At 42.3% G+C, this 16,130-nt stretch overlaps 2 protein-coding genes across 2 annotated transcripts in view; one reads left to right on the forward strand and one right to left on the reverse strand.

Annotated features, from left to right (window-relative positions):
• The window catches only part of LOC142571267 (uncharacterized), a 213,498-nt gene that overhangs the window by 97,349 nt on the left and 100,019 nt on the right, over window positions 1–16,130 (reverse strand). The gene's annotated exons all lie outside the window — the stretch shown is intronic.
• On the forward strand, window positions 722–10,277 carry LOC142573292 (uncharacterized). Its single transcript, XM_075682927.1, has 4 exons — window positions 722–1,132; window positions 2,329–2,385; window positions 3,498–3,688; window positions 4,988–10,277. Exons 2-4 carry the CDS (start codon window positions 2,340–2,342, stop codon window positions 5,069–5,071), a joined length of 321 nt encoding a protein of 106 aa, XP_075539042.1. The 5' UTR covers window positions 722–1,132; window positions 2,329–2,339; the 3' UTR covers window positions 5,072–10,277.

The raw sequence follows: 16,130 nt of genomic DNA on the forward strand, positions 1-16,130 counted from the left end.
TGACTTGGGGCGCCCATCCAGCCCGGCTCAGTCTCGAACACTTCCTTTAACGCGCACAGTCAACGGCGCGGGATGGGATGTTATCGCACTTGACTTTATACGTAAGCTCGCGGTAAAACCGACAGATATATTTCGACGGTTGTGCCCATATACCTGATATCGCAAAATTCGCAATAAACAGAAAATTTTACTGAGGACCAACAACGCTCCTTCTCCACGTCGTGATACAGCGGTGAACGATATTTCGGGAAAATGTGTTGCTAAATCTCCGTCAAACACTACGCTCGCATTTGGTGACAGCGGAACGCAGTCGCAAGAAATTGTGGAGAATATACCGGATTTCTGGCAGCTTCAGGTGCACTAGATTATTCAGTAACGTCGGCGGCTTTGTAGTTATACCTTACATCAGAGGAAACTGCACTCGACAGAGATCAAGGGCAGCCGCACCGTTAGAGCTAAGCAAATTAAGAACAATTACGCCGCGTCTTCCCACTTCGAGCACGCTCCGACAGCCCAACGATAGATATTTCAAACGTAACCGCACTTGGACGAGCAAATTTTGCTTCTGCGAAGTGAACGTAGCGGGTATTTCAAGACTCGTGTTAAATTCACGGCTGTTTCATTCGTGAGCATTACTTACGTGACGTAAAATTATCAGTGAGCAAAACAGTTTTTGTTTCAACGCAAGGAAAGAAAACCGAAACTAGTTGTGCGGATTCAAATGATCCAAAGCCGAAGCCGTCAATAGCATGACGCCATTTTTCAGTTGTGTTGCATCTCGCGCGAGTACGTTGTCGTCGAGTGGTGGTTCTTTATTCTATGGAGTGGTTCTGAAAGCGCTGCGTTAGGGGCGACTGCAACCAGGCGTTGCGGCAAGTTACGGTGGGAACTTCTGTCCGTGCTGTGTGATTGCGATGAGGACGACTGCTGCCAGCAGCAGCGTGTCGCCGATTTCGTCTTTGCCGACATCGAGCATTGTGCAGCTCGCCGGACCGTCACAAGCGCCGGAAGTGTTGCGTTTTGCACTGCATTTTCCTTGTGATATGGGAGATCGCAACGCAGAGACGACCAGATGCATACGAAAGACTACCAGCGGAGAGTGACCTGTGCCATATTTCTCTTAACCTCTCAGGTAAGCATATCAGCTTTTGTTCCGAGTTTACAAACGGCGCGTAATCGGCCCTTCCGGCACGGCTACATTTTGCGCCACGTTTCTCTTGGCAGTTCACAGACGTTTCTTAGGCATGCGTGGGCGTATGTATGCGAAAATACTACTGGCAGACGGAAGCCTCAGGAGAGCATCTGAAATTATAGCAAAGCTGTACTGCCATAGATAAACACCTTTCTTAACGACTCCAATGACGAGTGGCCTGTCGCATCGAAAAATCCGTAGAATACCAAGTACTGCGTAACTTGAAGTGTAGTGTGACCAGTGTGACGTTCGCTGGCGAAGACAGGTTGTCGAAAAAACAGTAGTCTATTTTGGAGATTTACTAGCGCTTTAGGTATATTACCGCGAATAATAAAAACGCTACCACGCTGTATGGCATTGTCAGGCGATGTGGCCGCACAGATATTTTCGTAGCAGTAAGGTGGCTGCATGCACGAGCGAACAGACACAACCCTTTAAAAGCGCTGAAACAGAACAAATTAAATGTGCATTTGGCGTCAAGTCGGAAACACATTGGCTTACAGTATAAGCCGATGTATAATGCTATTATTTTTTATGTCATCTTTATTTTCACAGTTGTAAATATTTAAAAGCATGAATTTGCTGCAACCTTTATATAGTAAATCCTATTAGGCGCACAAAACCTGGCTGTGTTGTGTAGAGAATTTGTGCTCTTCCTACTGGATTTTCTATTTTGAGTCCGGTGTTTTATGAAAAAGAGGGTCTTTTTATTTGTAGTCTTATGTTAGTGCAGATATTTGGCAAGCAGAAATGAGTTGATTGCAAAGTTGTATCTCCCGGTGAGCTGCACATGAACCCAAGTTTATCCTGTCTTGGCTATTGTAAGGTGCATATAACAATTTTAAGTATATACAGCCGTAGTTGGCTTTGTCACTGTAGTGTATTTTGTAAAAGTAGAATGCTATGATTATTTTACTGTTTTCATGCAGAAATACCTTTTTTTCTTGTACCAAGAAACGCTCACATCATTGAATGAAATGAGGTGTGGTGTATTTTTCTACTAATTTAATAAAGGAAATTTCGTCTGCGGTGTATCAGAGATTAGTTTACTTTCTTTTACTAAACTATGCATTATCTCCTCTGCTACTGCTGTTGTTCTGTGTATCTTTGTAATTTTGAAATGTACTTTATTTTAGGTATTCAAGAAATGGCAACATCCAGAAGAAGACGCCATCTTATCCAGCACGTTATGGGTGAGACAGATCGTAGCAGGCACTTTTGCATATCTCATTACCATATGATGCTATTTGTTTTAATTTTTGTGTCCACTTTCCTGGCCTTTTTCATTTCAGCATTATTGTGCTAAGGGTAATACTTTTACATCTAGATAGAGTAACCGTCCAAAAGAGAGAAACATGTCTGTAGGAGACGACACACATAAGCCTCCTTTGTCCGTATCTCTCTGTTGCGCAGTTACTCTGTCATTATCTACCAACAAGCACAAATTCTCCATCAGCTACATTTACTAATTCTCTGTTATTACAATTTAATTGGTACAACATTGAAAGTACAGAGGTTCACAGGAAGACAGAGACTTGAAATGATAAGAGCCGTAGAACAAGGAGCATCGCTGGAGCCAATGTTTCGACAAAGAGAAGGAGATAAGTTTTCTTGCCAAACATTGGCTCCAATAAAATTTCTTGTTCTATCACTATTTACGATTAAAAGACAGCATTAGTGCTCTTGCTGAAGTATTATTCATTATGGAATAAAAATTTGCAGGGTTAAATGTCGGGAATGTGAAATTTCTTGTGTATTTTAATGCTACAGCGGAAACCAGAAAAACAAGATGTAGAGAACCACATTGTTATTTGTCACTACCCAGTTTGGCCAGCTTCATTCAGAGCTTGCACATTGTTGCATTAATGACCACTGGAATTCATTAATTGAATTGCTTCGTGAAAAGCCGCTTCCTCTTTCTGTAATGAAGAAAGGAAACAAACTTCAAACTTCACATTTACTTATATTCAGAGATATTGAACTTGACTTAATGCAGCTTAACATAGTGCATGTAAAAAATATACAATGACATTTTAAGAGGCTTGCAGTTGACTAGCAAATCAGTTGATGGTATGTGCTCAGGTTACCATTGAGCTTCCACGCACAAATCGGATGCACATATTTTTTTCATTGCTTGGATTTTCATAAACATAAGTACCATTTCTTCTTTGTCGATGTTCTAGTTGTGTTGTAGGACGTAACTGTTTACATTTATTTGTATTGGTATCCATGTTACACAGACAGCTGAATTTTTCTTGTAAACTGACATGGTAGGACTAAGAGCGTTTGTGCAAATTTGCTGCAGGTACACTCTGGTGGCTCCCGCCCCTGCATCCTATGACCACCGTGTCCTCGCTATGTTCACTAGGGAGTTCGAAGCCTTTGGCGGCTCCTGCCACTGCGTCCTGCCACCACCGTGTCCTGACTACGTCCACTAGGGAGTTGGCAGCCTTCGTGATGATGCCAAGCAGGCTGGAAGCTGACAGAAAGATCGAGGTAAATACATGTAATTAAGTGGCAAATTTTTGAGTGAAGTGGCTTGTAGCCACTCAGCAATGAAATAATTAACTTCGAAGCAGTTTAGACTCCCTGCTATCGGTGCAAGAATGCTCAAGTCCATCCATTTTGCCTTAGCTGCCAAGAGGCTGTGTGGATTAGACGAAATGCGATGCAAATTTTGAAACTAGTAGGAGACCACTTGTACAATTTTTTTTTCTTGCTTGACACAACACTGCTTTGATAAAGCTTTAGCAATTTAAAAACAATACAGTGTACTTTCATACATGTTATTGGGCATAAATTTACTAGGACTGCCTCAATAGTAAGTATGCCGATAAACTTGCACCAAAACTGACTTTTTTTGCTAGTTCATCCTCATCTCTGTGCACTGCTGCATAATTTATCTTCCTGAAACCAGTTTTTGCATGCAGCACAAGTTCTAAATATGTGGATTACATAAATTTGCAGCTTTTGCTGTAAGCGAGTTCTATGAAAATAAAGTTAATAGGCCATTTTGTCCATTTTTAATGACCCATAATAAACTGAGCAGTGGCTAATAAGCAGTTCAATTTTTGGTGTAAGGCCTCTCTTTATTGTCCTGAAAAATTTGGCCCCCTTAATGAAGGAACCCATTTTTTGGCTATGCCTTTTACGATGCATAGTTTGGTGCGTTACACAAGTATTTCCTGAAATTAACATTTGTCCTATATTGAAGGGCCTCCAGTTTTTCGAAAAGAAATTTCAAGTGGTCGTGTGCCAGGTCGCGACAGCTCGCATGAAATAGCCTACTTACAGAAATAGGGAGGGCCATACCCGCCGTGGTTGCTCTGTGGCTATGGTGTTGGGCTGCTGAGCACGATGTCGCAGGATTGAACCCCGGCCACGGCGGCCGCATTTCGAGGGGGGCGAAATGCGAAAACACCCGTGTACTTAGATTAAGGTGCACATTAAAGAACCTCAGGGGGTCGAACTTTCCGTTGTCCTCCACTATGGCGTGCCTCATAATCAGAAAGTGGTTTTGGCACTTAAAACCCCATTATTTGAATTTTTTTAGGGAGGGCCCAGTACACTTGACTTTATGTTAAGATATTATTATTGATCTACAAAAGACGGAATGAAACATTCCGTCCTATAAGCAGCTCTTCACATTCATTTACACTTTTGCACATCTTTATACCTCAAGTCTGGTGACCTGTGTCTGTTTTCATTATCTGCTATGTGCCGATAGTAAACTTCTGGTTTGCCCTATGATGGAGAATATTTTGTTGCTTATAGATATGGATCTGTGTTTTTCAGGTTGCCTCGAAATTTTACCCAAGCCGTGCCACACACTTGGGCCAGGCCTCTTGCAAACGACGTATAACCAGGCTCAACGCATGATGTCGAGTGAGTCCGGAGATCGAGGCAACCTGCTGTGCAACCAGCGTGCAACCTTTGGTGACCCTCAAAATGTTCCACCTATTTCACAGCTGCACTCAGCTTCCACCTATCCAAACCGCATCACCAGCTGTGGTCACTCATCGAACCATGGATGAATGTTGGGGTGGAGTGATTTGAAGAGACATTCTTTTTGTCTCTTCAAATCCTTAGCAAATACTTGTGTTATTATAATTAATATGTGTCTTTAGTGCCTAGTTTTTAATGGTTCCTTTCTATTAGAATTCTCGCCATCGATTCCTGCTATTATAATGTATGTCTGTCTTTATGCACAGTTTTTCATAGTTCTTTTGTACTTGTCTATGTAATTGATAGGTTCATACTTCTTGTAATACAGAAGGCTAAAATGCAAACTTACGGCATTTTTTTCTTCCTTTTGATAATCTACAGCACTGAAAAGTGTTCAAGAAATGTAACCCAACGTGGGCTCTGGTGCAGGAAAAATTTAAGAGCAATATAGAGTACTTATTTCAAACACCCATTATTTTTGGAAAAGTAAAGAATATAGGAGCACAAAAAAGAAAATATTAAACTAGAGAAACATGAGTTCCCCTCATAAGTCTGATAATAATGTGACTTCCCTTCACTGCAAAGATACCAGTAATATACACGCATACAAGGTTTGAAACAAGAAAGCTATGATGCCTTTGGCATTTCTCAGTGCCTATTTGTCACACTGACGAATGTCAAAGGCATCGTAGGTTTATGTACACATTGGTTGTGTTACACTTTTGAGTATTGCATTTCTCAAACACAAAGGTTTACAGCAGTGCTTTAAATAGCAAATGCATTTCCTGATTTATTAGTGCAAGAGGAACAGTACAGATCATGTAAAAATTATTTTACAGACTATATGTCCATGGATGCACGCTTCTGATGACATGGCAGTGACGTGGTCGTGGGGTGAATGACTTTATTTCAGATTTAAATATTGGCTTCCAGGTCTAGGTTAGTCTCCTACACTGAATAGTCTAGGTCAGAGCCCATTTACTAGAGAAAGTGAATTAAACTAGGAATTATAAACATCAAAAACTCTTGTTTAGTAAATTAATGTGACAATCAGCAAGGTTCTTTGGGCATTCATTTCCAAATTTGTAGGATATATTTTATGACTGGTTTCATTATTGTGAGAACAAATGTGTGTTTATTGTCACACTAGAGTTGGCTGCCCCCATTTGTATACAACCCCTTTACAGGCTAAAAATTCAGTGTTACCCTATTTACTCTCATAATGATCGCACTTTATTGTAAAAAAAATGACTCAAATTCAGAGGTGCGATCATTACGCTGGGTAAATTTCCCACAAAAAGAAAAAAATTTATCCTCTGGCATTTGCTACGGGATGACAACAGGTCAACAAAGAGGTGGCTGCCTCTGTATGTACTGCGGGACACACAGACACAAAAAAAAACATGGTGGCCGGCAGAGCAAGCCGAACGCGCTCAACACGATTTTTTTTCTTTTCGTGAGTACATTACGTGCATTCAAACAGTTTCTTCCGTATCAGTAATGAATAATATCGGCAAGTTTGCGGCAATAACATAGCCATGTCCACTTTGAGGGGACAGAAACAGATAGGCGCGCTTAGCTGCCTGTGACATAGGAACACATGGCGGGCATGCTGCGGAAACTGCGGCATTTGTCTTCACCACTATCTTAATATGGCACGTTTCCGCTAAGGGTGGGCGAATATCTTAGCTGCGTTACAATCGTCGGCGAATGAATAGGGTACACTTCTAACGTATGACTGTAAACGTGGCTACTATCATTGCCACTCGCGATTTGTTGCGTGCCCACAAGTGCAGACGAGAAGAAACAAAAGACGCCTTTTTTGTTGTTTTTGTTGACCACAACCATTACAAAGCCTACACATAATAAAGGCAAGTTTGGTTGTAGCTTTTTTTTGTCATATGAGTGCGGAAAGTGATGGAAGAAATGAAATGGGGCATCTGCTTAAGAATGTTTGGTGCGTGCAGACTGCTTGGTTTGTCTTCAAGAGTTGTTCGCATAGCAGTTGACAGAGGGTAAGCGCGATCATTATTAGCTAGACTTGGCACATGACATATCGCTGCGGCAAGTTTGAGGTGCAATCTTACACGAGAAATAAAAAAATCAAATTTTGACATCAGAATTTAGGGGTGCGATTATTACGCGAGTGCAATCATTATGCGAGTAAATACGGTATTAGGTTGTTTTTGGCTTTGCGCACTCAATGTTAAGGGATGCAAATGGTGATATACAACAGAATGCAAAAATGACTAATGAATGCAAGCAGGGCGTGGGGCTTTTTAGGCAGATGCGTGCGTGTGCTATTTATAAAGCTCCCCATGGTATGCCTGAAGGCATTTTCTAACACTTTGGTAGAAAACACTGACACCCACTTATTAAGGGGAAATACTCCTCAAAACAACTTTTTTATATATTTGTACTAGAGATTTGAATATACTGTCATTCATAAAGTGTTTTATTAGATTTGAATTGTCATTGATTTTTGTGTAGCTGCTGTTCTTTAGTTATGGTCCTACACAGTGGCAAATATTCTTGTGGGCACTTTCCTGTGTATAAAATTTTCAGAAATAGCTTCATGCTGTATCTTATTTAGCTAGTTATATACTGCAAAGTGATGGCACCTATCAAAACGGCTTGTACAATTACTGGAACTATGAAAAAAATATTAGGCCACATTAAATAATTTTACAGATTGCAATTTCAATTAGATATCAGCATTCTGCACATCTTGAATAGTATGTATGCCAAATTTCGTTAGTATAGGACAATTATAAGTGCATAAGGGTATTGTCATGCTATTGTGAGAAAAAGTTTTTGAAGTATATTCTAATTTTTTTTCACAATAGCATGAGAAGTATGCACGATTAGTAGGCAGGCCTGTCTGCCTGCCTACTAATCTTGCATACTTCTAGTAACTTTACATGCTGTTTCAATAGATATTGGCACTTTGCAGTCTACAAAGAGCTTAGTTAGCTGCAGCACACTGCTTTTTGTGAAAATTTAATACACAAGGAAGTGCCTGCAAATATGACTATGTATTTTGCTGTTGTGTAGGACATAACTCGAGAAGCAGCTAAACAAAAACTAATGGAATATATAAAATCTGCATGAAGAACACTACAATTGGCTCTCTTTTCAAACCTCTAGTACAAATAATAAAAATATTTCGAGTAATATTCAATCAGCAAAATGTTCCCCTTGCTACAGTGACCTACAACATAGCGACAAAAGTTTAAGGGAAGTCCTCTTGTCAAAGCGACTCTGGGCTGTCTTCCCAAGGGCTTCTGTTAAAGACTGCATTTTCCTGCATTTGTCAGGAGAGCAATACAAAAATGTTTGTGAATGTGGAAATGGTATTGGCACACTAACAGAAAAAAAGACAGTTCTGTGAAATGTAGACTTGATTATAACTTTGTTGGACATTTACATTCCGACAGCATATATTTATTTTGTGTTTTGTACTGAGTGTTTCAGCGGTGACGGCCGCTAATTATTGAACATAACTGCTTCATGACAGTGCGACTAACAGAAATTTATAGCAGTGGCAGGCATTAGAATTACAGTACTCAATGACGTCTACTTTGTAAGAACTTAAATCATAAATCATGTAAATACATAAATCAGTCATGCGAGGTGTCTCACTTTAGGTTGCAAATTCGCACTTCTTTTAATCTTGCTTGTTATTTTGTTTCCTTTGTGAGCATGAGTGAGTTGGTGACCTTGGCACATATTCTCAAAACTGTTTCTTCATCACTGGGAATCACAAAATTTCATTTACACATTAAATTCCCAGTTACTGATATGGTAGGCTTCGAGCTTAATTCCCTTATCTTTTATATGTTTATCTACCAAGTAGTTTTATCGCTCATTGAAACATATCCATGCAATGCAGAGTGGGCACCCAAATTATAAATATCTGTTCTCGCTTTCTACCCTGCTCTGGTGTTTTCAAAACCTAGCATTGGTGCAATGGCCTGTCAGCACCTGCAGAAAAGTAGTGAAGTGGCTAAAGTTAAAGCTCAACAACATAATTAAGATACAAAGCAAAAATATAAGTTCGCAATTGTCCCCCATAACCAGAGTTTTGCTTAGAATTAAAAAAAATGGACATCCTGCTCGGGTTTGAGAGTTGCTTTGGGCACCAAGGGGACTACGTAGCACCTGTGTTAGTGTACAGAAAGCAAAAAAAAATCACTCCAGATTGGAGCGGCAGCGGAAAGTTAAGCACAGATGTTTTATTTCACGCACCATTAATGTGGCTTATCATCTGCTCCTGTTGTATGGGAATGCATACATTGGGAAGACAATCCTTTGCGCCATTGTTACCTTAGCGGGACACCAGAGAAAGGTAGAAATAAACAAAATCGAGAACAGGTATTCACACTTGGTTGCACACAGTGTATTATCTGGAAGTGTTTCACTCTACAAAAGACTACTGTGATAGATAATCATAATGACAAAGACAAAATAATTAAAAGAGGTATGTGTCAGTCATCCGTCCGTGACCTCCAGTGTTTATAGAAACACTTCTTTCTGTATATGTGCCAAGCCGTAGGGAGGCTTTATGTAACTCAGTCATGCTTGCTTAGTTAAAGATTGGAATTAGCGAAATCACAAGAACATTGTATGAGTGATTTGTAAATGTGGCACCTAATGTAACTTATTCATGTATGGGCTGAGGATAGATTACAGCCAGTGCATAATGTGCTCTTACAGGATGACTTGTGATGAGTAAAAGAAGCCTTCCTCACATCTTCCTCTTTGTTTCTTCTGGATCTTTGTGCACTATGTGTATTGTTACAGCTGCGTGCATGTAGCTGGGTATAGTTTATGTGTTCTGCTTCCTTCCTTGTCCTCATAATTCATGCGCCATCTTTGCCGTAACAAAATACAGCTTCCTGTGCTACTTATTTTGTCAATGTGTTTGCTTTATGGAAAGTTTTGTATTAGCGGTTATTTCTACCTGTGAAATTGTCTGTGTCATCTATTATACTTAGTCTTGCAAAAGTATGTTTCTTAACATAAATAAATGATCAGTATAAGTGTTGCTGTATTTATTTTTGTAATTTTGTCAGTTATGAAGTTTTTATACACTGTTGCATGTTGTATGACAGAATAAAATTGATGCACAACTTTTTAATGTGGTGTTTTTCAGATCAATTTTCATCTCACGCTAACATTCACAAATTGTGTGGGAAAAAGTGCCAACAAGAGTACCATAAGGTAAGACAGCTGTTTTTACTGTTAGATTGGATTATCAATTGCCAACCAGTTGTTTTTAACAAGCATAGTATAATGCATAGATAATGTAATCTAAGTTGGAATGTTGTTTTTGTTGCACTTCATTATATGGGTCTCATTTGCACATAAGTGCAGCCTGTCTTATTTGTTATGTGTAGCTTACTTGCTTAGAATGTTAAGTCGTAAGTTTAGAACAGGGAAATGGGTTGAACTTATAAATCTTTTGACATATTATAAGAGACTTGTGCGGTGGTGAATTAAACTTCTACATGAGTTACATAATATTTTGGGGTCTCATCAAGGTTCTGAGTGGCATTGCAGTGTCATGCATATGCAGCTGCAGGCTACATATTGGATTTTGCTTTTGCTACATTTTGCTTGGTTGGCGATTGATTCCAGTTTAATAGTAATGAGAACTGTCTTGCTTTCATAGTGATTCTGTGCTGACTGATACATTTGAATTTTCCAGAAGACAATAACAAAGATTGATGAAATATTAACTTTTTCTTCCTAGCCTGCCATGTGCTTTTTGGCACGTTTACTGTGGATTCTTTATCCTATGTTGTCTTTTCACAGTAGTCCTCTTGAGAACTAGCCGTAGTCGTGTGTACTTACAGCAAGAGTTGTTGACACATTTTGAAAATCGGCTCGACACTGCCACCCAAGAGTGAAACGACTTACATGGATCAGTTGCTTTACTTTATTTGCAAGAGACCGGCACCGCGCACTAAGGGTAACTTGACACACACTGCTGGAGTCATCAGACTCATCTAGAATAGTTACCGGAATCATTCTTGCAGTGTTCATGTGACACTTTATCTTGAGTCGTCTGACTCATCTAGAATTGTTAACCGACTCCCTCAGCACTAGTCTTGTAACCCTTTTGAGAGAGTATAGGCGACTACTACAACAGAGTATGCATGACTATTGTGTGCGGAGTCACGCAAACACCTTGTACGGAGCACAGATAGTCTCGGGACTCTCTGCCAAAAGAGAGTTCGGGTGTCTCCCACAAAGTGTGTCATATACGTGACGAGTCCAGACTCTTCGAAAAGAGTAAGGGATACTTTTTTTTTCTTAGTGTGTACCAGGCCTGCCATGGCAAGTAGCAGGGCTTGATATTTTCCACTACGATGACCAGTCCTACTTAATCCTCGTGGATTTCTACTCGTTCTTTTTCGAGATTAAAAAGCTACGTCATACAACAGCGACAGCGGTAAACAATGCGTGCATGCTCGTTTTCGCGACTCATCGAATCCCGGCAAAGCTGTGCAGTGATAACGGCCCACCTTTCAACAGCGCGTGCTTCCGCTCTTTTGCTGCGCAGCTCGGAACTGCCCACGTAACTTCAAGCCCGTACTATCCACGGGGTAATGGCATGGCGGAGCGTGCAGTGCAAGAGGCGAAAAAACTGCTAACGAAGTGTCCTTCCGCAACTATGGAATTTTACAGCGCCTTGCTGGAGTGGCGAAACATGCCAAGGGACGACCAACTGAAGTCGCCCGTTCAAAGGTTGATGGGTCGCCAAACAAAGGACGCAGTTGCCGGTTCTATCCCAGCACCTCGAACCGCAGACTGTGCCACCACAAGCCGTTCGCAATCGCCTCCAAGAAATAAGGGAAAAGCAGCGGATCTTCTACAACCGGACGGCCAAGCGTCTACCCCATCTTCGCAGTGGGTCTCCAGTATCAGCGTACGACACCATACGCAGAACCTGGTCGCCAGCTGTGGTTGTAGGCCCTGCAGGCACACCTCGGTCGAACAACCTACTTACAGACAGCGGACAAGAGCTGCGGCGCACCAGGGAGCATGTCAGTTCCAAAGAAATGCAACCTACGTCGGACCCTGAAGCTACAGTTGCTGTAGAGTCGGTATCCCAGCCTGACCAGGTGGCGGATCTACAACCTGAAGACACCCTTCGTAGAAGTAACCGTCTGCGTAGACTGCCACAACGTTACCCCCTGCCAGAGACCACAGCATTAGGTCCCTTACATGCGAATTTGTAAATTCTTTGTTCTCATTTTTGTTTTCTCTTCGAAAAGAAGGAAGCTGTAAGTACGCGCACTGTCATGTTGACACATGCCCTTACGGTATGAAGTGCGCATGCTCATATTTGTATCTGTCCCTATATATGCAGCCCCTTGTCTGATAATAAACACGCTTTGTTCCCTGCCTCCCGACCGTTCACAGGCGCAAGAGTACAGACTAAGGACAAAAAGATTATACCTTACTCTTTTCGAAGAGTCTGGAGTCGTCACGTATACGACACACTTTGTGGGAGACACCCGAACTCTCTTTTGGCGGAGAGTCCCGAGGCTATCTGTGCTCGATAAAAGGTGTTTGCGTGACTCCGCACACTATAGTCATGCATACTCTGTTGTAGTAGTCACCTATACCCTCTCAAAAAGGTTACAAGACTCTGAAACTGAAGGAGGATAGGATAGGATAGGAATAACTTTAATAAAGTGCCGGCAAACGACGATTTAACGAGTCGTGACGCTGGCCAAGCGTCGACCCGGGGTTATACTCTACTCTGCACTAGCCCCGTTGGGCCCGTTTGTAGTGGGTCACGAGGCTTGTGCTTTTCGAGCGCACCCCGGGCCTGCTGGACGGCCCATAGGTGTGATTCCTTGTCTGTAGACTGCAGTGCACTTTGAAGTTCTGGCGGGTAAGTCCTGGAGGTAGCTGCCGTCGGGAACCTGGCACAGTCCCACATGATGTGCCATTGGTCCGCCGGACCCGCTGCACAAACACCACACAGCCCACTCGGATAGAGCTCTGGGTGAAGCACGTGCAGCATTGCGGGGGCGAGGAGTGACGCGGTCTGTATTTGTCTTAGGATTACGGCCTCCTCCCGACTGAGTGCCGGGTGGGGAGGCGGCATTGTCCGTCGAGCTAAGCGGTAACACTTGGTTACTTCGGCATAACTAGTCAATCTGTCCTTGGTTTCGAACCACCACACGGAACGGTCACTCTCGGGGCGCGGAAGGTAAGCGCTCGCGCCGCCGAATGGGCCGTCTCGTTGTGGTTCGGTGAGGATGCACACTCGCCGGCGTGCGCCGGGAACCACTTGATACGGACGGTGCTGCCGCGGTCTTGAAATTGGAGCTTGTCGATGATGGCGGCCGCCGGCGCGCATATTCGCCCCTTGGCAAAATTGCGCACGGCATTCCTCGAGTCGCTGAGCACGGTGCGACACTCGGCCTCTGTGATCGCCAGAGCGATGGCAACCTCCTCAGCGTCTGTGGCGTTCGTGCACCGCACGCTCGCTGCCGTTGTCTTGGTGCCGTTAGCCGCCGCAACGACCACTGCTGCGAAGCCTTCCCGCTTGTATTCCGCGGCGCCCACATACCGGGCGTGCGGGTCTTGGGCGTGTTGTTCGGTGAGGGCCTCGGCCCGCGCCTGCCGCCGTTCTTGGTTGTATTCTGGGTGCATGTTCTTCGGGATGGGGTCCACGTAAATGTGGGCCCGAGCCTCATCTGTGATCTCGCACGGTTACCGGCTGGGAGCTTGGGGGTTGTAACCCAGGGACGTCAGTATACTGCGCCCCGTCTTGGTGGTAGAGAGGCGCTCGAATTGTGCGGTGAGCTGCACCTCGGCTATTTCTTCTAGGGTGCTATGGACGCCGAGCTGCAAGAGCCGAGCCGTACTCGTGGTCTCCATTAAACCCAGCGCCGTCTTGTAAGCCCGTCTGATCAGCGTGTTGATCTTGGTCCTGTCAGTGACATGCCAATTAAGGTAGGCCGCAACGTAGGCGATGTGACTGATCCCGGACGACTGGACAAGGCGCACGAGACTGTCTTCACGCATGCCCGCCCGTCGTGTAGAGACTCGATGTATGAGCCGGATGGCGTCCATTTCCATTAACTATTCTAGATGAGTCAGATGACTCCAGCAGTGGGTGTCAAGTTGCCCTAGTGCCTGAGGCAGGATTCTTGCGAATGGAGTAAAATAACTAATCCATGTACGGCGTTTCACACTTTGATGGCAGTGTCGAGTCGCTTTTCAAATTGTGTCAACAACTCTTGCTGTAAGTACACACGACTACGTCTAGTTCTCAAGAAGACTACTGTGAAAAGACAACATAGGATAACAAAGAATCCATAGTAACCTTGCCAAAAAGCATATGGCAGGTTAGCAAGATGAAGGAAATATTTCATCAATCTTTGTTATTGTCTTCTGGAAAATTCGAATGTATCAGTCAGCACAGAATCACTATGAAAGCAAGACAGTTCTCATTACTATTAAACTGGAAGCAATAGCCAACCAAGCAAAACAGTCTTAAATAAATATCAAATATGTAGCCTGCAGCTGCGTTAGCATGACACTGCAATGCCACTCAGAACCATTATGAGACCCCAAAATATTACATAACTCATATAGAAGTTCAATTCACCACCGCACAAGTCTCTTGTATTATGTGAAAAGATTTATAAGTTAAACCTGTTTCACTGTTCTAAAAGACAACTTACGACTTTACATTCTGAGCAAGTAAGCTACACATAACAAAGAAAGGCTGCACTTATGTGCAATGGAGACCCTGATAATGAAGTGCAATAAAAACAATATTCCAACTTAGGTTACATAATCTATGCATTATACAATGCTTGCTGAAAACAACTGGTTGGCAATTGATAATCCAATCTAACAGTAAAAACAGCTGTCTTACCTTATGGTACTGTTGTTGGCACTTTTTCCCACACAATTTCTGTTTGTTAGCGTGAGATGAAAATTTATCTGAAAAACACCACATTAAAAAGTTGCGCATTCTGTCATAAAACATGCAATAGTGCATAAAAACTTCATAACTGACAAAACTACAGAAATAAACACAGCAACACTTATACTGATCATTTATTTATGTTGAGAAACATACTTTTGCAAGACTAAGTATAATAGCTCACACAGACAATTTCACAGGTAGAAATAACTGCTAATACAAAACTTTCCATAATGCAAACACGTTGACAAAATAAGAAGCACAGGTAGGTGTATTTTGTTACGGCAAAGATAGCGCATGAATGATGAGGACAATGGAGGAAGCAGAACACATAAACAAACTATACCCAGCTGCGTGCATGCAGCTGTAACAATACACATAGTGCACAAAGATCCAAAAGAAACAAAGAGGAAGATGTCAAGAAGGCTTTTACTCATCAGAAGTCATCCTGTACGAACACATTAAGCACTGGCTGTAATCTATCCTAAGCACATACATGAATAAGTTACATTAGGTGCCACATTTACATATCACTCATACAATGTTCTTGTGATTTTCATTATCCCAATCTTTGAATTAGCAAGCATCACTGAGTTACGTAAAGCCTCCCTACGGCTTGGCACATATACAGAAAGAAGTGTTTTTATAAACACTGGATGTCATGGACGGATGACTGACACATACCTCTATTAATTCTTTTGTCTTTATAATTATCTACCACAGTAGTCTTTTGCAGAGTGAAACATATCCTGATAATACACTGTAGGCAACCAAGTGTGAATACCTATTCTTGATTTCTGCCTTTCTCTGGTGTCCCACTAAGGTAACATTGGCGCAAAATATTGTCTTCCCAATGCATGCATTCCCACAACATAAAACAGGAGCAGATGATAAGCCACATTAATGGTGCGTCAAATAAAACATCTGTGCGCAACTTACCACTGCCATTCAAATCTAGCGTGATTTTCTGCTTTGTTGTGTACTCTAGCACAGGTGCTACGCAGTTGACTTGGTGCGCAAAGCAACTCTCAA

Source organism: Dermacentor variabilis, chromosome 2, assembly GCF_050947875.1.
Source record: "Dermacentor variabilis isolate Ectoservices chromosome 2, ASM5094787v1, whole genome shotgun sequence".
NCBI classification, from domain to species: Eukaryota; Metazoa; Arthropoda; class Arachnida; order Ixodida; family Ixodidae; genus Dermacentor; species Dermacentor variabilis.